The sequence below is a fragment of the Mercenaria mercenaria genome, chromosome 15, assembly GCF_021730395.1.
Source record: "Mercenaria mercenaria strain notata chromosome 15, MADL_Memer_1, whole genome shotgun sequence".
NCBI classification, from domain to species: Eukaryota; Metazoa; Mollusca; class Bivalvia; order Venerida; family Veneridae; genus Mercenaria; species Mercenaria mercenaria.
This window is the reverse complement of record NC_069375.1, coordinates 55,875,948-55,899,487: the sequence shown is the minus strand read 5'-3', so window position 1 is coordinate 55,899,487 and position 23,540 is coordinate 55,875,948. Positions and strand designations below refer to the sequence as shown.

Genomic DNA, 23,540 nt, shown 5'->3' with positions numbered 1-23,540 from the left:
TGACACCTTTTCTGCTTAAAATTTAACCATCCGTTTGATAAATCTTAAACGGATAAATGGACTTTTCCTTTTGTTTGGATAAACACCGCACTGACACAATCAAACATGTAGGTCATATGGCAACTTTCCAGTTTTCGTGGTGGAGGAAGACTCCAGGTGCCCCTATGTGCATTTAATCACGTGCGGGCACCTGGGTAGAACCACCGACCTTCCATTAGCCAGCTGGATGGCTTCCACACATGAGGAATTCAATGCCCAAAGTGAGGCTTGAACCCACACAGCGACCTTAACCATTTGGCCATGGAGGCTCCGGATGAATGGACTGAATTCAATTTCAGTGCAGAGGTATTGACCTTACAAGCATAAAATGGACTGACAGATGAATAAGGTGTAAACCTGTAGTCTCTAAATGGTTTTAATCCAGTAGGTGACTAATTATGCTTTTTATGTAATACAAGTAGTGTTACTACAATATTAACAGTAATCTGTTCTCCCTAAGAAGTAAATGACTACCTTCAAAAAAATCAGAGACAGGCAAAATGACTTCCTATATATCATATTCAGCCAAGCATCATTGAGAAGCATCCCTGGATTCAAATCTGCGACCAACAGTTTGGATGTATTGCTGTTAAGCTATTTCTGCTTACAGGACAGACTAAACTAAAATCAATTTTCATGGCTTTTTTATTTTTACATTCAGTTTTAAACAATGTCACTAAAATGATGTACATCAAAACAACAGTTAATTTTGCAGGGAACAAATTTTCACAATTTTATGAATAATCATCATCTTCATCCTCCCCACTGTTGGTCACTTGTTGTTGTTGCTGCTGCTGCTGTTGTAATGCTTGCTGCATTTGCTGCCATTGCTGCTGCTCTAACTGAGCCTGTTCTTGTCTTGCCTGTAAAGGAATGTCAATCATGAGACTTTAAATGTTTTTTTATCTCAGATAACATACTATTATTTGTTTCTGAAATATCACAAAAGCCTGTAATATGGCGTGGCTGGTAATATGGCTCAATTGACGTCGCTATTTATAATACATGTAAAATACTTGTTTGTGGCAAATCTGCTAAGTAAAAACGCGTTTAGGGAGGTAAAAAACGGGGAAGTACTACATGAATAGTCAGCTATAGTAATTTTAAGCAAATGTTCATTTTACACTAAGCACATCTTTAGACTTTGGAATGACATCGATCGTATGTTTCCATTACAACAAAAACATGCATACTATTGTATTATAGGGCGCAAATATGTTTGGGTAGATTGCAATTTTTATAATTTGAACATTGAATATTTTAAAGGATTCATGTTTTCCAGCAGAAATTTAAAATCTGAGGAATAATCTTAATTTGCAAATAATTATCAAGCAAACTAATGTTAAGATGTTATTGTCATGTTTTATTGTGTAATTCTAGACACCATGTTGCATAATTCTATATCACTTGAGATCACTCCTGTACTACTGATCTCTACTAGAATTACTAAAAACACTTAAAATATACATACTGTAGCAGTAGCTAAAAACTGTTTTGTATGACATATTACACACTGCACATGGCTACGTACTTGTGCGACATTAAACTAAGGGTTGTGTTGTTATAGACGTGAAAACAAGTTATGTTCAATATCATATTTGCTTGACAGTCAGTATGATAGATCAAGTGCTGTTTGTTTTTATAATGAATTCACATTTTGGTGAAAATGTAGGTGCTATAATATTTTGAGCAAATCAAAAAGTCTTAACTGCGTCATATTACCAACCACAGGACTATTTTATGTACTTTCATATATACCTGTTTCACAGTCACTTGGAACCAAGTCATACCTTGAAAATTGATTAAATAAAGTATAATTTAAGCATTGTTATGAAAAGTACAACCCAAGTTGCTAAATAAGCGTGTCACAGCTAACTAATTTAATATATTTATTATTTAGCAAATTAGCAGACACTCAAAAGTCTGTAGCTTTGCCTAATTCAGGAGCCATAACTCTGGAAAATTTGTCTGGGCTAGCTGGTTTTCAAACTTTGCTTCAATGTTATAGTAAAACATTCCACAAGAGAATGACTGAAAATAAATATATTAGAACAAATATAAAGTGCTCCAGCTATTAAGTGGCCAATGGGCGATATTGGTCAGTTAATTCCCCTGATTAAACAGGTGCGCGTATTGATGGCGCTACATGCAAATAGGTCCTAGAAAAGTTTGTCTACGTTATTTACATCATTATTCAGTCGCTGGCACTTCAAACTATATTAGTAGATTTGGAAAGTATCCGATAATGTCATCAAAGTTCAGCTGTTTATCCCTTGAGCAATTGAGAAAAGAGCTTTATTTATATTTATTGATATTCTATGCCTTGAAAAATATGAGACTAGCTGTAAGGACTATTCTGAAGTGCATTATCTGTGTGTCAGTTTATTTATGGACTGTATGATTGTTATGTTTTATAATTGTGACAATACATGCTTTTATTTAGCTTTAAAGTATTTTTCAATATTGAAATGCCCTCCTTGGAAAATCCTTTTATCATTGTGCAAGTATTCAGACTATATTCTTAAAATAAGGATCAATATAGACAGTATATATTCCTAAAGTTACATCTTAATCCAAAAGATCTGCATACACAGCTTAATGCAATGAGATCTTGAATAATATAGAAATTATAATGTAATTAATGTAAAATGTTAGAATATATGCCCTTGTGATAAGATGTCCCTTCAATTTTCCATCAGCCCAATTAATTATTATAGCTGTTTTCTCATATATTTCATGAAAAATATCATCCATAGGCATAAATGATCTCTATTGACAAGTTGACAAACCACGTGTTAATTTAATTTGATGGTGCTGCCTCTTTAATTTTCAGTCAATTCAAATTCACAGCAACTTGCCCACATATTATGAAAATATAAATCTTTACATTTAATAAAAACACCTGTAGGATTTTTAATACACAGACCACAAATTTGTAAAGCTTTGAAAATAAAAACAAATGTAACACCGATTAGACATTATTTTTTTAAATTGTTGAAAGTATTAAGAAAACTTATTATACACATTAAATTAACATCAGACTGACCGACATTTAACACCTAAGTGGGAGCAGGAAGTGTTAAGTCTGCTTCAAGGACATATTCTTGAACCCCCTAGAGTTAGCAGGACACATGGCATGCACATTTTTATGATAACAATCAGTATGCAGCCACTGGATAGGAAATTTTATGCAAACTTAATGTATCCAGAGTAACCACTGTCTATTTGAAACAAAGCTTCCATTCAGGGGTGAAATTTAGCAATATTTTCAACTAGCTACATTAGCTAGCCCCTCTTTGCTTATAAATTAAATGGAAATGTGACTCGCTTAAATTAATGCTATAACAATAATTTCAGTTATATATTACTAGCCAACTAGCCAGCATTTTGAAATGATGAAAATTTTACAAGGCTTTAAATTTTATGTTAAAAAATGAAGAAGAAACAGCTATCCGAATAGATGATATTGATAAATTACACAATTAGAATTATTTTTTTAAATACTTTTAAATTAAATACTTTTTTATTCAGCTGTCAAATGCATGAAAGGTTAAGAAGAGAGTTTGAACACTATGCTAAAAGCCGAGAGTACACCGCATGATAGGACCTATTCGCCCGTAGCGACACCTGTCAAATCATTTGGGAAGATAACTCAGCGAATGCTGCCATTGTAAAACAATGTAATGTTCACAAATTTATGGAGAGCTAAAAAGGCTATACCGGTAATTTACAAAATATTTAATAATGAGTAATATAACTTAGATATTTCACTATACTTGATGGCTAGGATACTTGATGGCTAGGAAGCATTGCATTTAATTTTAGCCAAATTCATATATTTCTTACTGTAATATAACTGGATACATGTACTTGCACAAAAAAAAAATAAAAAAAACTTTTACAAAACTTTCCAAATCGAATAAGAGCTCATAGAACACAAAATGCCCCCCTTGATGCATTTAGTAAATGCACAAGGAACACAAATTATTTAGTCACTGTACACAAAAGTTCTACAGTTCTGGGTCAATGTGACCTTGACCTTTGACCTTTTAACCTCCCTATCAACTTTCACGATTCTAGGCTCAAGCATTCTCAAGTTATCGTCCGGAAACTAACTGTTCTGGGTCAATGTGACCTTGACCTCTGGTCTCAAAATCAATAGGGGTCACCTACTGGTCATGATCAGCCTCCCTATCAACTTTCATGTTTCTAGGCCCAAGCGTTCTTGAGTTATCCTCAGGAAACCGTTTAACTGTTCCAGGTCACTGTGATCTTGACCTTTGACCTACTAACCTCAAAATCAATAGAGGTCATCTGCTGATCATGATCAACTTCCCTATCAAATTTTGATTTCCTAAGCTAAGCATTCTCAAGTTATCATCAAGAAATGGTTTAACTTTTCCGGGTCACTGTGACCTTGACCTTTGACCTACTGTCCGCCAAATCAACAGGGTTCATCTGCTGGTCATGATAAATCTCCCTATCAAATTTCATGATCCTAGGCCCAAGCAGTCTTGAGTTATCATACGGAAATCATTTAACTGTTCTGGGTCATTGTGACCTTGACGTTAGCTCTACTGACCTCAATATCAATAGGGGTCATCTGCTGCTCATGACTTACCTCTCTATCAACTTTCATGGTCCTGGTCCCAAGCGTTCTTGAGTTATCATCTGGAAACTGTTTAACTATTCTGGGTCACTGTGACCTTGATCTTTGACCTACAGGTCTCAAAATCATTAGGGGTCATCTGATAGTCAAGGCCAGCCATCCTATTGAATTTTCATGATCCTTGGCCCAAGCGTTCTTGAGTTATCATCTGGAAACTGTCAAACTGTTCTGGGTTACTATGACTTTGACCTTTGACCTACAGATCTCAAAATCAATAGGGGTCATCTGCTGGTTATGACCAACCTCCCTATCAACTTTCAATTTCATGATCCTAGGCCTAAGCGTTCTTGAGTTATCATCTGGAAACGGATTGGTCTACATACCGACTGACAGACCGACTGACCAACATCTGCAAAACAATATAACCCTCCTTCTTTAGAAGGAGAGCATAAAAAGGGCAACAACCTATATTAAATTCAACCAAGTATATTGTCTGTTATTTTGATAGATGTGTTGACTGGAAAGCTTTGTGTGAAGTTCCATTGAAATATATGTAATGTTTTCTAAGATGACAATGCAAGCACAACTTAAACTGTAATGCTGAAGACACTGTCAATGTCAGTGTAGCTCTCACTTTTCTTTGAACAGTCAAACCAAAATTATTAAAGGAATGGAAACAAACCCGTGCAAACAATTCCTGCTGTTGTCTGAGCAATTCCTCCTCCGGTATACCAAGATTCTCAAGTCTAGAACTTCCCCGTCTCTTTTTCGCTGCTACAGCTTTAGCTTCTTTTAAAACTTCTGTAGCATCCTCTTTGTATGCTCCAAATCCTAGACTGTCTAAAGCTGAAATAGCGTGAACATTCTTTCTTAATATTGTGTAATGTAAATGTGTATTCCTTCAAGACATAAATGAATTATAATACATACATGTATGGCTTATGTATTTATTTATCTGTTTTCCTTTATTTCCTGTCTTATAACGAATGACTCTCTTTGGTGAACTTTGATGTAGTTGCATTTATAGATAATGCACTGGTCCTTCCCAGGAAAGACGGCTTCGTATGTATCAGTGCTATACACTGGGCACGTTAAAGAACCGGACTATCTATTCGCAAAGAGCTACATGTAGGCTAAGTTAGCCGGACAGACCCGTATCTAAAAGGATTTCACTCTTTCTGCTCTGGGGGCTTTGTCTCACTCTGTCCCTCTTGTCAGATCGCTCTGTGTCTTTGCTAGTAGAGGATGAATTTGGCGCCCTGAGTGGCTGCCTTTGTGCTATGTAAAGCGCCTTTGAGTGTGTTTATCATGAAAAGGGCGCTATATAAATCTGGTATAACTATAATAAATAATAATACCAACTTTGTTTTTTTTATACGTAGAGAATAAGGTTGCAAGACATTTAAATACATGATAGAATTGTTTACTTCAATGTACATGCATTCTGTAATAACACAGCAAATAATAAATCTACAATATAGAGTTCTGCAATATAACAATTGTAAGTACAATGAAGCTATTGAAATAAATATGCTAGGAATTCATGTGTGAAGAATATTTTGATTGAAGGTGCTTTATAGTAACTACTTACTAATGAAAATTTTCAGTTCCATTCAAAAAAATATGTTACTTCCCTCATAATACAAAGGCAAACCATTAATGAACAATGTATAAACTGGAGATTAAAAGTTGATCTTCTTAAAAAAAAAAGAAAACACACTTTTTTAGACCTTTTATGAAACTGGTACATTTTGTCATGTAAAATTCCATAAAGATCAGTTAGCTACTCCTTATAATGTAAACTTGTGATACAGCTTTTTGTTATATGTATGTAGTACCTACATAAAATCTAGCTAAAAATACAATTTGCAAAGTTTGCATTTCACAGGCAGAAAACAGAAATTCTGTACTGTACCATAAATCCTGTGTTTTGTGCATGTTGCCAGACAGCTTTCATTAATTGATATTCATCACTAAACACAGTTCTATACAGTAAACCTCGCTTATAAGGAACAGCTTGGGGCCTCTAAAAATTGTTCCTTATAACCGAGGTTCCTTATATCCATATAGCGAACTAGTTCCTTGTAACAGAGGTTTGTATAATGGACACAATTTGTATTGCAAACACTGTTTGACTAACGTTTGAAAAGGGCACACTCACACTCTGGACCAACCATGAATCTTTATGTGAGAAAGTTACGAGTCTAGTACAGGTCCTTTCCTGGACAGATGGTAAGGTCTGCATTTACATTGCAGAGATAATGTTGAAACACGGCGTTAAACCCTAAGCCAAAATGTACGTCGATAAGAATGACTGTAATTTGTGTTTATATTTTGTCGGTTATTTCTGTCTTCTTTTTAGAGAGCGCTTCATTATGACTATAAGATATGTTGCAGTATCTCCCCTTACCTTGCTCAACTGCATGTTATGTGAATAGGCATCAATATTAAAAGAAATGTTCAAATTTTTTTTTTTTACAAAAATGTTAAATTAGACTACACATTAAGATTCAAAAGTAGGGTGTTTTGACATACACTGTATTGCGACATACGGATTAAAGTGTAAATTATATACCTATAATTCCCTACTGTCCATTTTAGCACTTGCTTTATTTTTTACAATTGGAAATTTGGTAAACTGGACTGTTTGCCATTGTTAATCACGCGTAATTAGCACATTTGTTTAGGACAGTATGACCGTGATCGTGACCGATTTCCGTTCACTATTGTTAACATGAAACACCTTAATACATGCAGCTCAGAGTAGTACATAATTTTGAGTAAATATTAGTCTACTATCTTCTAGTAATTGGTAAATGTTACTGATACTATTATATATTTTCTTTTTATCGTATCCATGAATATCATAAAAATGAAATAATTTTGTTTATTCATGTGCATGAAAGCACGTGAAAGTGTTGGCTTTACTCTGACGTCATCAGCGATTCTGCTGTTTATTTCTGGTTTTCAATCATTTTTATTCTTTATGTCTGTTCGCTATAACCGAGGTGTTTTCCATTGAATTTCGTACTTTTGGACTTGAAAAAGTGTTCCTTATAACAGTGTTCCTTATAACCCAGTTCCTTATAACCGAGGATTTTTACATTGAATAAAGAAGGAATTAGGTCGGGGAATTGAAAACTGTTCCTTATAACCGACATAACCGAGTCTTCTTTATATCCGAGTTCCTTATAGGTGAGGTTTACTGTAACAGGAATAACCCATTCAGTTCTATTTTAAAATTAATTAACTTTGAAGATTTCGCCCGTTGTTCGTTAGTCAAAAACAAATCAATAAAGGCTGCGGTAAAGAGTAAAAGGAACATTATAACAGAAACTTGATCAAGGCTCCAGATAAGATGCATATTAGCATAAATTACGCTTTGAAAAAATGCTAATTGGAATGTCTGATAATTTTCTAGCATATAAAAATGCATGTGAAAATACAGAAATGCACAATCAAAGACTTTTTACTAGCATATACAAAATCTGAATCATCTGGATGCTGTGCGTAACAGAGCACGGTCGGCAATAATTCTCCCACATTGAACGGACTCTATAAAGTTAGGTTAAATTATATTATACACTCAATGCATGCATAACAAAAACAGTTTGGAATTCATATATTAATGGTACGGTAGTGTATGGTCCCCAAAACATTTTTACAGTAACCATTCATTTAACAAGCTCGGGGGCTCACAAACTGGGCATTTTGGAACAAGTCCAATGACAAACATTCCCAGGATGAAAGCTCCCTATGGGGCTCAAACCTTCCACCTCCCGATTCCGAGGCAGATGCCTTAACCACTTGGCAATGGTAACCGGTATATTGAATAATCTATTGGATTTGGTAGTGCCAAAGCAAGCCAGCAAAACTTAAAATGCTGAATTGAAACTGAACTGCAAACAAATTCATGGGTGTTACACCCCAAAAATACATTATAAAACTGATTTCTGTTTTTTTTCTCATTTACAACATTTCAGGAGTAAAATTACTCCTAGTCAATTTCAGGTTTTACCATTTTACTCATTTAAAAGAATTATGATGAGTAAATACTTTATAGAGACAAAAAAAAATCATCTGGATTGGAGCCCTGTTCAGGTCTCTTGGATTTAGCCAGACTGGAGCCCTGTATAATGTGTTCAGGTCTCTTGGATTTAGCCGGACTAAATCACTTGACCTGGCAAAATCCGCTCCAGCCAAATACAACATCTAGATCAAGGTACTATTATATACTTATTATGTTCAAATAACAGATCAAAACATTACCAGCTAGTATATGTTCTGGTGAGATTGTTTTCTTGAACTGTTTATTGCAGATATCATTTGCTTCTGTAGAGACGAGATGAATAAACTCTGTACAACAGTTAAGTATGAGTTCCCGAGCATCATTGGCCACTCTCACATTGGGTATTATCTCCTTGATCATTTTGTTCAGTGATGCTCTAGGTATACTCAGTTCATCATCATCCCGGTTCTCCGCCATGCTTGTAGCAGACATGTTGATAACACCCTCACACTGTCACTGCCACCATATCTTATTTAAGAACTGTCTAGAATAAATGAATATCTGAAAAAACAAAAAGAAGAAAAGACTATTCGATTACTCCAAAGACTTATAACAGTCTCTCGGGTTTCAGAGTGTAGCTTATCAAACCAAAGTGTTCATTAACTGACTCACACAAGGTGACATAGCAGGCCTCCCTGCTAACTGCGAATAATTACTTGCCATTTGACAGATCTTTAACAGAACAGAACAAAAGGAAGCCACACCTTTTGTTATCAGTTTGAATAAAGACTTGCCAACTGTCTACAGTCTATTTTCATTATACAAAAAAAACTGAATTGAAAATCTTTCGAGAACCGACTCATAGGTAGCGTAACTGTCTGATCAACAAATTTGTAGAAAGCTAAATGTAATTACCGATGGTTAAAACTTCTAAAGACTCTCATTCACTTTGTGTGAGTGGTAAATTTGATCACAGGATAATTACATTGATACTTTTTTTTAGAAATGTCTTAGAAAAACTAATCTAGCCTGCCATGATTTTCAATGACAAAATCGCAGATGTAAAGACGGTTTTCATTAGCAGGGACAATTTCCTTTTTATATACAATGATAAAATCCACTTCTTACTCGAATATTAAGTAGCTATGGCAGGCGAAGGTAATTTGTGAAAGGTAAAAGTTAAATAGCAAACCTGTAAATTAGTATAACTAAGTAGGATCAAACCTAATTTTTACTTGCTTTTTGTGCGTAAACCTTTTGCAACTGGGCTTTAAAGAAAGATTTTTTTGAAAAAATTATACACTTGCCTAAAAAGACTGCCAACCATTGACAAAGAAATGAGCTGTGCCATGAGAAAACCAACATAGTGGGTTTGCGACCAGCATGGATCCCGACCAGCCTGCGCATCCATGCAGTCTGGTCAGGATCCATGCTGTTCGCTTTTAAATACTATTGGAATTGCAGAAACCGTTAGCGAACAGCATGGATCCTGACCAGACAGCGCGGATGTGCAGGCTGGTCTGGATCCATGCTGGTTGCAAACCCACTATGTTGTTTTTCTCATGGCACGGCTCAAATATTTTTTTAAAAACTGCAGACCCTGCAGCAAAGTACATGTCAAATGCTTTTTTCCACCTTGCTAATGGCTCACTGTCACTGGGAAAAAAAGTTTGCAAATGACTTTTTGGTATTTATTTTCCTCTGAAAACATTATTATTGTTACATAATTAAGTGTATATGGCTCATGGACCCATACTGTATCCTAGGTATGTTGCTTCTACCTGTGCATTGCGGTAGCAACCATAGCTGATAAGCCTTGCCCATTAAGAATATTGGTAAAAATCAATACCTGGTTTTGGTTTATAATTCATATCTTTAAAACTATTTGACTGGTATTAATAAAAATTATATATATTAAAAGAGGATAAAATTACCTTCCGTTTGATATAAATCTTATATTTGTGAGTTATATCATTTTGCTTTAATCGGAGGTTAAATGCAATACACAGTGAAAATTTCAGGTAAATCACCAATAATGTCCGAGTGCACCTGAACTGGCTCATAGCTCCCGCGGTCAATCATTTGCGGGTTATTCAATGAGCTTGAATATTCATGAAATTAATTTGTGGTACATGCAAGGGTTTTCTGTTAGGAAGCATCTCAGGGTATGGATCTATACCTCTAGAATCTTATTCTAGGTTTAAATGTACGGATCTGTAGACATAGACAAGCCTGACAGTGGTAGTTTAGTAGTACGGACCTCCTTTTTCCAGATATAATCACATCTTAACATCTTTAATTTTGCTGCAAATGAAATATAATATACATTTAAAATGTAACCAATATCCACAAATAACTTGAACCTAAATGGTTCACAGATACGTTGTTCACCCAAATTGTTTACATTATTATTCTTTCAAAACGTAAATAAATGAGGAACACCAAATAAACACACATGTATGTTCCATGCTGAAGAACTTCTGTTTTTAAGATATTAACATATGTATCAAATCCTTTACTGAATTATACTTAGAATTCAGCAGAAAAAACATAAACATTGATAAACTGATAAAACAAGAGTTGCACTATGGGAAGGCTTATATATGCACTAATTTATATGCTATTAATTAACAACTGATTGACTGGTATGAAACAGTGTATTTTATAATCAATTCACTGACATACTGTGAAATCATTTAAATTCGCTGGCATGAAATTTCGCGCATATGTGAAAAAGGACAGTTTCGCGCGGGCTTTCATTCGCGCATTTTCAGTTTTAGGAATGAAAAATAAATATAAAAATAGTAATAGCATGGTCTTTAATTTGCGCATCGATCCTAGCATGAAATACGCGAAAATTCGTCCTACGGGATTAAAAATGATTTCACAGTAATCAAGCAGAAAGACTAGTGAATTTTCCCTAAGTATATCTCATAATGATCACCTTATGTGAGGAAAACAAATACCCTGATTTTTTAAATCAAGAATCATGCCCTCAATATTATGAACAAGAGGACCATGATGGTCCTGAATCACTCACCTCTTCCCACATGACCCAGTTTTGAGTATGACGTCGTTTTTTCTATTAACTGACAGTGACCTAGTTTTGAACATGACCTAGGTATTATCAAGATAAAAATTCTGACCAATTTTCATGAAGATCCATTGAAAAATATGGTCTCTAGAGAGGTCACAAGGTTTTTCTATTATTTGACCTATTGACCTAGTTTTCGAAGGTACGTGACCCTGTTTTGAACTTTACCTAGATATCATCAAGGTGAACATTCTCACTAATTTTCATGAAGATCTCATGAAAAATATGGCCTTTAGAGAGGTCACAAGGTTTTTCTATTTTTATAACTACTGGCCTAGTTTTTGACCGCACGTGACCCAGTTTCGAAACTGACCTAGATATCATCAAGGTGAACATTCAGATCAATTTTCATGAAGATCCATTGAAAAATATGGCCTCTAGAGAGGTCAAAACATTTTAATAATTTTAGACCTACTGACATAGTTTTTGACCGCAGTTGACCCAGTTTCAAATTTGACCTAGATATCAAGATGAACATTCAGACCAACTTTCATACAGATCCCATGAAAAGTATGGCCTCTAGAGGTCACAAGGTTTTTCTATTTTTAGACCTACTGACCTAGTTTTTGACCGCAGTTGACCCAGTTTCGAACTTGATCTAGATATCATCAAGATGAACATTCAGACCAATTTTCATACAGATCCCATGAAAAAAATGACCTTTAGAGAGGTCACAAGGTTTTTCTATTATTTGACCTACTGACCTAGTTTTTGAAGGTACGTGACCCACTTTCGAACTCGACCTAGATATCATCAAGATGAACATTCAGACTAACTTTCATACAGATCCCATGAAAAATATGGCCTCTAGAGAGGTCACAAGGTTTTTCTATTATTTGACCTACTGACCTAGTTTTTGACGGCACGTGACCCACTTTCGAACTTGACCTAGATATCCTCAAGATGAACATTCTGACCAATTTTCATGAAGATCTCATGAAATATATGGCCTCTAGAGAGGTCACAAGGTTTTTCTATTTTTAGACCTACTAACCTAGTTTTTGACTGCACGTGACCCACTTTCGAACCTGACCTAGATATCATCAAGATGAACACTCAGACCAACTTTCATACAGATCCCATGAAAAATATGGCCTTTAGAGAGGTCACCAGGTTTTTCTATTATTTGACCTACTGACCTAGTTTTTGAAGGCACGTGACCCAGTTTCGAATTTGACCTAGATATCATCAAGGTGAACTTTCTGACCAATTTTCATGAAGATCTTGCGAAATATATGGCCTCTAGAGAGGTCACAAGGTTTTTCTATTTTTAGACCTACTGACCTAGTTTTTGATGGCACGTGACCCAGTTTCGAACTTGACCTAGATATCATCAAGATAAACATTCTGACCAATTTTCATGTAGATCTTGTGAAATATATGGCCTCTAGAGAGGTCACAAGGTTTTTCTATTTTTAGACCTACTGACCTAGTTTTTGATGGCACGTGACCCAGTTTAGAACTTTACCTAGATATCATCAAGATGAACATTCTGACAAACTTTCATAAAGATCCCATGAAAAATGTGACCTCTAGAGTGGTCACAAGCAAAAGTTTACGGACGCACAGACGCACGACGGACACCGCGCGATCACAAAAGCTCACCTTGTCACTTTGTGACAGGTGAGCTAAAAAGGGTTTGTCACCATATATTTTAAGTTATGAACATTTTGTCTAAATCCATTAGTGCCAGTTCAATTCCTCACGATTTATTGATGTTCTTTGGTTATTTACCTTTTGAAAGAAAATGTAATCAAATGAGTGAACATTTATATCTGTGAACCATTTAAATTCAAGTTTTGGGTGAATATTAAATAAATCTTATTAGATACTTTATTTGCAGAAAAATAAAGATTCATAAAAAAGGAGGTCTATACTAGTAAAAAATCCCTAAGAGGCATAGTCTGACAAATTTGATGCAATACTAGGAAATAATGAGTTATTTTTCTTATCTACGCAATATCTACAACCACGTGGAACACTCGGAAAGCACAAAATAGTGTCCAGAGGAAATTTCCGATGAAATTGTCATTGCTGCCGATTCGGGTTTAAATGCTGAATATGAGAAAAATCAAATAAAATTTATATTATCAAAAGGGGACACAATTCCAGGGCCTGCTCTGGGTCAGATTTTCTTTGAGCCAATTGTATGTCGCGGATGTGGGGCGGGGCGCGGGGCTGTTTGCGGGATGAAAACTTTTGTGAATTTCAAGTGTGAATGGTGCTATGATAGCTATTTTGACTGAAGTGCAACATACATACATGTAGTTATGGCTAACACATTTACTTTGTTAAAAAAAACAACATAACTTTAAATTTGGTCTTTTAAACAAGAGACTTTCAACTTGAGCAATTGTAATTACATGTACAAAACTCTTAATAAACTAATCACAATACCTTTGCTTGTAGCACAGGAGCCTGAAATTCTATTTATAATGCTCCAAAATGGGTAAATATAAAAATGACCCCTCCTATATATATAAAAATATAGGAGGGGTCATTTTTATATTTACCCATTTTGGAGCATTATAGATAGAATTTCAGGCTCCTGTGCTTGTAGCATGCTTGGTAACAGCATCTTTCTTCATGACTGGGCACCCAGAAGTGAATGTATTTGATTTACTGTGCTTCTTACAAAGGTTGAAGTACATGCATTTAGTTTCAGAATCAAACGTTAACCAAGCATTGCCAGATTTCCAACTATCCAAAAAGATCTTTCTGTTTTTGATTTTTTAGCAGGGGGATAAATGCCAGAGTCAATTTTACGTTTTGATGCCATGTTTTTCAATTTCAAGCAGAAATGAAATAAGTAAGGAACATCAGTATATATAACTTCAATAATTTACTCGACAATGCTCACCAATAAATTACCGATTATCATTATGACAAATAAAGTCAATTACCGAAATTATTTAGAGACAACCACCAACGGTTCCTTTGATTTTGTTTACCGACCCTGTACAAATCAAACTACTCGATAATCACTTGAAAGGCGCCGCCTGTGATCTTCGTTACATTCGACTGCTGTTTGTTTAACGATTATCCGCAATCATAGTCAATTGACGAAGGTGTCATCCTTTTAATTGCCACACAGCTGACAAACTGCGACCATGACCCGCTTCTAAAAATACACAATCAAGTAGACTGTGCCCAACAATTATCTCTCGCTGGAGCGCCTTCGGCAATGTATTGGAAAATCAGTCACGCGATATTTCAAAGCGAGGTCCAAAACTACCAATTTGGTCTATTTTTAGTACGTAGGTTTTCCCCAAAAGTCAAAAGTCATACTTTTTGACGATTTTCGCCAATCGGAATTTTCTTGAGCCAATTTTCGTTTTCTTGAGCCAATGGCTCAATTGGCGAATGCCAGCGCGAGCCCTGCAATTCCTCATTGATTTATGTAAAAATTATCAAATAATTTCCAAAATTATGAATTTTCTGTTCATTCAAACCTACATATATATACTGTGCACGATTAACGTTTATCACGTCACCACCCAATATGTGCAAGCGATAAAACCAATAACTTTACATGACGGTGTACTGTGATTTTTCCTCCATTATTTTGGCCGTTCGAAGTTTTGACAGTTATATTTATGTAGTTTTCAGTAATGGAGTAGTTTTGGGTATTCCCAAATACCAGTTATATTGCCCGTCACAAATATGAAACTATCTGACCAAACTAGAGCTATCACTAAAGGTGATGAATGTACCCCCCGCATGCACTGACACAGTACATTGCAATTTAACGTACACAAGATTGCATAATTATGTGGACTGTGTGTATATAGACTGTATGTATACAGTATAGTAACAAAAAACAAAGTCCCATAACTCTGCAGAATATTTATCTAAAAGAACGTAAACATGCACCATGCACAGCTAGGGTTGGTACTGATCACTTGTGTGAAGTTTCATTAAATTGTGTGTAAGGGTTTGGTAGATTAGGCACGCACATGATTGCATTCGCAGACTGTATGTACATAGTATATTAACAAGAAACAAAGTCCCATAACTGTGCAATTTTTGTCGCTGAAAGAACCTAACATGCCCCATGCACAACTACTGTTGTTACTGATCACTTGTGTTAAGTTTCATTAAATTGTGTCAAGGGGATGAGGAGAGATGGTGCGCACAAGATTGTGTCTATGTATATAGTATAGTAACAAAAAAACAAAGTCCCATAATTCTGCAATTTTTTTTTCTGAAAGAACCTAACATGCCCCATGCACAACTACTATTGTTACTGATCACTTGTGTGAAGTTTCATTAAATTGTGTCAAGGGGATGAGGAGAGATGGTGCGCACAAGATTGTGTCTATGTATATAGCATAGTAACAAAAAAACAAAGTCCCATAACTCTGCAAATTTTTTTTCTAAAAGAACCTAACATGCCCCATGCACAACTACTGTTGGTACTGATCACTTGTGTGAAGTTTCATTAAATTCTGTCAAGGGGATAAGGAGAGATGGTGCGCACAAGATTTCGTCTACGGACAGACGGACAGACAGACAGACAGACGGACAGACAGACAGACAGACAGACAACCTGAAACCAGTATACCCCCCATTACAACTTTGTTGTCGGGGGGTACAATAATTCTGACTATAAGAGGCCTATCTAGGATTAGGATTACTTCTGGCTACCATAACTTAACTGACGCTGTTTTTATTTTCTGATGGTTGCGTCCATTACGTTATGGCGAAACCCCATTTGGTTAACTAACCAGTATCAAACCGCAACGTCTTGCACAGTCTCTTGTGAGAAACTGATGACGTAATGCAACAGTTCAGAGCATGTGGTTATTTTTGAAAATCAAGATAAAAATTTTACCTATTTATGAATTTAATTTAATCATAAAATTAACCATTTTCAATAAAATTCATAAAAAAAAACCCATACCTTAGAAGGTTAAAGTTCTCAGAAAAAGTCAATAAAAAATGATTCTATTCTGCTTTAATATTTGTTTTCAAAATGAAGAGTACCCTGACCACATGACATCTGCAATGGTGGACAAAATATTGCAGACAGGGGTACCAATTTGAAACTTGTGTGTATAACTTCAAAATATGTTTCATGTATTGTTTTGTGCCAGATCAAAAGTAAAATGGAATAGAAATATTTTAAAGTAAAAAATGAGTCCATTGCATTTCATTTGATGAAATTATAGCGTGGCATTGACTTCTGGCACAAATTCTGGTTAGGTTTCAATACAGGATTCATTTCAGCTCAGACATGTCAAGAGATAACAGCATATTATTATAAACATCTCTGTCTGAGCTGAACATTTTTAGTTCGAGTAGGATATGTCCCTCATGTAGAAGAAGAACCTAGACACTCCCTTCCCATTAAGCTGGCAGCGCCAATTTCGTATTTACTTATTACTAAAGGTAACGGTAAGCTTTATTTTTGTAGGCAGTGGCTAGGTTTACGGTACCATAATCCTTGCCTCAGAGTCTAGGATTACTGAAGTTACATATTTCTAGACAGCCCTACAAGGATAGGCTAGGATTACTGAAGTATTTAAGATCGAGGCATCAAATATATTTTAGAACATGTATAAATTATGTTGTAAACATACCTTTTTCACTTAAAATAGCGATTTCATGCTAGTCATACTATTTTGTGTTATCGTCGATCCATTATTTTGGGTTACGATATATTAACGGTGGCGACTTCAGACCCATTTTTTTTGTGTGTGTGGGTGTGTGTGTGTGTGTGTGTGTGTGTGTGTGTGTGTGTGTGTGTGTGTTATTAATGATTTTGCATTTTTTTCTTTCATTTTCATTGTTTCTTTTCTATTTTTTCTTTTCTTTTATTTATTTATTTTTTCTTTTTCTTTTTTTTATTGTTTTTTCCTTCTTTTTTGGTGTCTCTCTTTTTTAACATTTGACTACAGATTTTTAACAGCTGTTACTCTGTTTATACACCCGGTAGCGATTGCCGCCATTAATATATCGTTAATCCTAAATGGCGGATCATTAACACGATACGACAAGTGGCGGATCATTAACATGATACGACAAGCATGAACAATCGCTATTTTAAGTGAAAAAAAAAGTAAGTCTACATCATCATTTATGCACAGGGTTGTCTAGGAATATGGAACTTCCGTAATCCTAGACTCGGAGGCTAGGATTACGGTACCGTAATCCTAGCCACTGCCATTTTTGTAATACATCGCAATTTCGCATATAATCCAATGTACAACATGAGCTACATTTAGCTCTTGTGTGACAAACTAGATATCAAGTAACAGATACTTACCTGTGCTTATTTTACCTCCTGGGACAACGCTTTCAGTGCTGAGTGCCAAGCATGGGAGCTAGCAGTACTCATTTTTAACATCTTTGGGTAGTCCAAAATATTAGACGTATACATGCTCATTTTACCTTCAACATTCATTATTTTATTATTTTACATTTCATTTTCAATCTGCATTGTAACGTCTAAAAGGGCCCTAATCAGTAGAATGTAGCATTTTCTCATACGTAAAATATACGATGTATGCAGGTTTAAACAGTTTAGCCTACCGTTATTTACCGTATTCTAGTAAAATATCGTTTTAATTTATCTTTATAACCCCTTATATCCAATATATGTCAATTGTGTAGTTTTGAATACACATTCCGCCATTTTTCAAGCATATTCAGCTGGTTATAGTATGTTTAGAATCGACTTAGACGAAAACAATTTTCCATGTGAACTAGTATTTGCCAAGTGATCTAGAGGGAAAATATTTCGTCTAAAATTGATTCCCAAAATAAACTGTGTTTACACAACATTCGGAATAGACTGGCAATGTTGCACACCATAATACAGATACACGGCGATACATACAGTGGAAAGAAACAACTCGATATTTATACATGAAAAGTAACTTTTATTTTGTAATTATTCACATATGCAGTTGAAAAAAGGATTATTTTCGGTGTAAGTAGTGTTCTTTCACTTCGGATTAATTTATGTTGATCATAATTTGAAAATTAAAGGCGACATGAAGTGTGTTCTCTTCTCACTACATGTTATAAATGGCGATCCGATAAGACCTGACATAACCGATAGATGTCAAAATGTTAAAATATGCTATGTCAGGTCTTATTGATAGGACTAGTCTTTGGGATGACGCAGCCACTGGCACCAGATCAGAAAGAAAATGCCTCCGTACGTGTTATACCCTACCCCTAGGTATTCTATAAGAATCATGGTCATGAACGGGAAAGTGCACTAACCCGTTTCAATCATACATTTCTCAACTTAAACGCACAGTTCGGTGAATGGGTGCCTAGTATATTGAACAAGCGATAATTTATCTTCCATCGTGCGTCAGTCACATTGTCTCAATATTCCATATTGCTGAGATTATCAACATATTTTATGCTTTCGTCAACGTTACTGAAAAAACTTGCTTGACCTTCCCTAATGAACATCCTGTCTAGAGGTCACAGCAGTGTGCACGTTTGTCGAAACGTGAACAAACATGAACAGAATTTAAAACAAATCACAATTTTACACTAGAACTCGAAATGATGAATGAAATTCATCTTGTATATGATCTTTAATTTGAAATCGTACATTGGTCTGCATCTGTTCTGTTTATTTTATTTATTTTGCACATTTATGCTGCATTTTCACATTTTAGCGAACACGTGTAGTAAAATGACGCTTGACATACATTTTCACAACAGTCAATCAGAATGGTTTTGTAATCTAGAACGGAACTTCACCAGGGAAGTTCAAGCAAGTTTTTTGTGTAACGTTGAAATAACTATAAACTACGCGTTGTTTTTCGAAGATAAGATGTATTGAAAAAATGTGACCGGTACACAATGGAAGCTAAATTACCACTAGCAACCCCAGCTAAATTTTCAAAATCAAAATATTGCAAATTAATTAAATTCATCTTAAAGGGCTGTGTTTTCCTAACTCAGAACAGTTTAAATTTTTGAAATATCTTAAACAATAAAAAAGTTATGAAGAATTGAAGTTTGGAAAAAGTCGCATTTTTCTGGAAATTTTTACCAGTATATTATATAGGAAATCAACTCGCATTCACGGACCGAAGAAAGGGAAATTTTCAACATCAAATCTTCATAACTATTTTATTTTTTAAGCTATACTCATGAAACTTCACAGTCAGATAGGATTTTTCCTGTAGAATCCATTTCTGTCATCAGTTTTTGTGTAGTGCAAACAGGCACTGCCATAATACAGAAAAATTCAAGGAAATTCAGGGGTTTTTTTTTCATTTTTTATTTCAGTCTCCGCATAAAATTATATAGCAATTTAATTTCCAACAATCAGTATGTGATACAATGTTGTGAATGTTCATCAATCATAGTGTAGTGTTTTTAAAAGCAAATGCATACAGTGATATACTTCATATAAAAGACACTGTTTAGTTTAAAACATTATCAGATGCCGACTAAAATATTTAGAATACATTTTAATTTCATAAAAAAATATCATCATAATACAGATGGTAATGTTTTAATATATATATTAAACTGGTCAAGACTTTTAGCAAATATATCATAGTAATTTTGTGTAAATTCCACTTTGTGTTACTTTTTATAATTAAAAGAACATTGAATGAAACTTTCTGTAAACTTTGTCAATGCATGTTTTCACGTTCGATGATTTTCCTGTACATTAATTGTAGTTGCTGTTGGATGGACTGTACTTTCGGGTAACCTGCAGCTTGACTGAATATGGGATGTTAATGTACTGTTTCTTAGTCAAATTCTTAGTGCCGCAATAACTTTTAAGTTCAAGAGACACACCGTTTGATGTACTGTAAAAACTGATATAAATCCTTCAGCAAGTAGGGTTTCTGTCAGTCCTAGAAACTTACAGAATGGTCAAAGTTTCACAATCTATTGCCCACCAAAAATGATATTAATAATGTAAATGATTCATTTTCAAAAACCATTTTCATGTTCAACAATGATACCAACAGCAGACAATGGATGTCCCCCAAAAATAATATGTATATCACACATAAATATCTGAACATGATACACAGCTTGCCAGTAATCCGAATCGTTTTATCCGAATATTCAAACACCTCGATAATGAAAGTGGTCACGAGAAATTTGTGACCACAACATAACATACACTATGTGATAATACAAATGCAAATAATTGTTTTTATTGTAAATATGTTTCGAGAATATGTTTCCAATCATATACAAATCGATTTTTACAGGCAATTATGGAATTTGATTCCCAGTAGAACGGAAAATATTCGGCGAGTAATAGTATACGGTGCGGCTGAAAAAGACGAACAGTATTCAACCACAAAATCCCCTTTCTACTGCATGTTTACGTCGTATTATTTAAAAAATAATAATATTCTCGTATGAATTATTAACTTAGCCATTGATTTACGTCGGCTATGATGGTTTTTTACGTTGAATGTATTCAAGACGAAGCCTTTTATCGATACCGCTATTTGGAAAATTAAACAGTCAGGGGTGTAACTGTTTTAAGTTATGTAACCTATTTCAGTTACTTTTTCCAGCATTTTATAACCTGTATGAGTTATAAAATATAGATAACCCAGGTAAGTTATTCATAAAAAGCCTTTTTGCTGTTCTCACAAATTGACCATCAAAGTGTAATTAGTAGCAAACTGTGGTTAATCAAATTCTCTTTTAGTCTGATCATGGCCTGATGAGCATAATGGGATGTTAAGAGTTTTATAGCTTTAAAACCATTTGCGTAAGACTTTATCAGCCTTGCGTAAAAAAAATTACTGCATAGCTGGAAAGATAAAAGACCAAGGATTCAGGAAATTATTGCATTAGTCACATTCAAAATAAGGATCTGGCACAGGAGGGCTTTGTAATATTTTATGATAACTGAAACAAGTTATGAAAGTAAACGCAATAACTCAAATGGGTTATAAAATGTGATAACTTGAAACAGTTACACCCCTGACTGAAAAATCGGCCGCCATTTTGACAGCATTCGCGTGATTCGGGTCAAGGGTCATACTTTTCAAATCAAAATGCGGTATACTTAGAATAGGTTCCGAAACATGTTTTTGGTATCAAATTAAAGATAAAAGACTGAATTTTTCAATTATGTATGAAGACTTTCGGACAAATAATTTTCCCCGAGTTGTGACTTTGATTAAATTTTCGCCGAACTATATCTCGGGAAAGGGTCGGCCCACATTAAAAATTCGAACGCCTACTGAAAGATCGACCAATCAGCTTTCACGTGACGTTAAAAAAATTGTGAATATTAATTAGGTCTTAGGTACCCGCATGTGTCGGCAAAACATGCATGTACTTTGCATCACGGTCCGTGATCTCAATTAACAGCGAGGTGCAATAAACAGGTCAACATCCTGTGTTTATATAGCCATGTGGTTTAACTTACACAAGTGTCTGTTAAGTAATTTATATCACTGGAAAGAGAATTTTATAGGCTTTCTAAAGGTGTATGATGCAATCTGTTATCTCTGTGAATAATGATTTTATGAACAAATAATTCAAGTGACCATCTGATATTGGAAACATTCCAGTAGATAAGCACTGTCAAGGCTCATCAGCTGGGGTTGCTATTACCACTTGTTTGATATCCATAGTATACATTTACCGCACTGCGTGCATGTTTTAGGTATGAAATGCGCAATTGAAACGGGTTAGTATATTTTACCGTTCATGACCATGGTTCTTATAGAATACCTAGGGGTAGGGTATAACACGTACGGAGGCATTTTCTTTCTGATCTGGTGCCAGTGGACGCGGCCGGGGATCGAAGTTCGAACCCCAGACCTCCCGCACTCAAAGCGGACACTCTAGTACTAGGTTGTTAATTGAGGCCTTATGCATAGATCAATGAGAGACATAAAAATAATAATAACCGTATTACCCAGTGCGAAAATAATTTGTTTCCTGCTTTTAGTGATTTTCTCAAAAGTACTGCAAATGGCGAATTTTTATAAAAGGGAGATAAAAATTATAATAAAAAAAAAGACCAGTACATATTCCGGTATCCGTCATGTACGGAAACAGGTGGGAACGTGACTTCAAGGACCTCCGAGGGGACTCATACGCCGGTCTAACCTAGCACTGGCTCCTAAACATTTTGGAACCTTTTTGGTGGTATATCTTGTAAAACATGATAATCTTGAAATGTCTGATCTCGAGGATACATTAACATACAAAGACATACAAAGGCACACAAAGACAAGCAAACATGGTCACAGAGACACATATTTGAAGGCAGACTTGTATCTTAATGTTTAAACTGAGATTTTAGGGGATATTTATTAAAAAGAAAATAATAAAGATAAATAAAATTGTTACAAATTATGCTTGATCTTATCAGAAAGTCCATGCAAAGACGGTTACAAAGACATGTTTGAATGTAGACTGGTATATCAACTTCTAAACGGTGATTTTTAGGAACAATTATCTAATAAAAATTTATTTATTTATTTTGTTGGGTTTAACGTCGCACCGACACAATTATAGGTCATATGTCGACTTTCCAGCTTTGATGGTGGAGGAAGACCCCAGGTGCATTATTTCATCACGAGCGGGCACCTGGGTAGAACCACCGACCTTCCGTAAGCCAGCTGGATGGCTTCCTCACATGAAGAATCCAACGCCCCGAGTGAGGCTCGAACCCACATCGATGAGGGGCAAGTGATGTGAAGTCAGCGACCTTAACCACTCGGCCACGGAGGCCCCTCTAATAATAAAAATGATAAATAAAATGTTACAAAATATTCAGAATTTTAACAGAGATATGTATCGTACAAAGACATGCA

General features: G+C 35.2%; 1 protein-coding gene across 1 annotated transcript; it reads right to left on the bottom strand.

Moving 5' to 3' along the window:
- Positions 1 to 666: 666 nt before the first annotated feature.
- Positions 667 to 22,773, bottom strand: LOC123555273 (protein Dr1-like). Its single transcript, XM_045345937.2, has 4 exons — positions 22,637 to 22,773; positions 8,918 to 9,218; positions 5,331 to 5,494; positions 667 to 902 (listed from the first exon to the last, which is right to left on the bottom strand). The coding sequence occupies exons 2-4, from the start codon at positions 9,147 to 9,149 to the stop codon at positions 774 to 776; spliced, it is 525 nt and encodes a 174-aa protein (XP_045201872.1). The 5' UTR covers positions 9,150 to 9,218; positions 22,637 to 22,773; the 3' UTR covers positions 667 to 773.
- Positions 22,774 to 23,540: the final 767 nt, after the last annotated feature.

Coding starts and splice junctions, on each gene's coding strand:
- LOC123555273 (XM_045345937.2), bottom strand. CDS start 9,149: ATGTCTGCTACAAGCATGGCGGAGAACCGGGATGATGATGAACTGAGT. Junction 5,495..8,917: donor ACCAGAACATATACTAGCTG/GTAATGTTTTGA, acceptor ACGCTATTTCAG/CTTTAGACAGTCTAGGATTT. Junction 903..5,330: donor AGCAGGAATTGTTTGCACGG/GTTTGTTTCCAT, acceptor ATTCCTTTACAG/GCAAGACAAGAACAGGCTCA.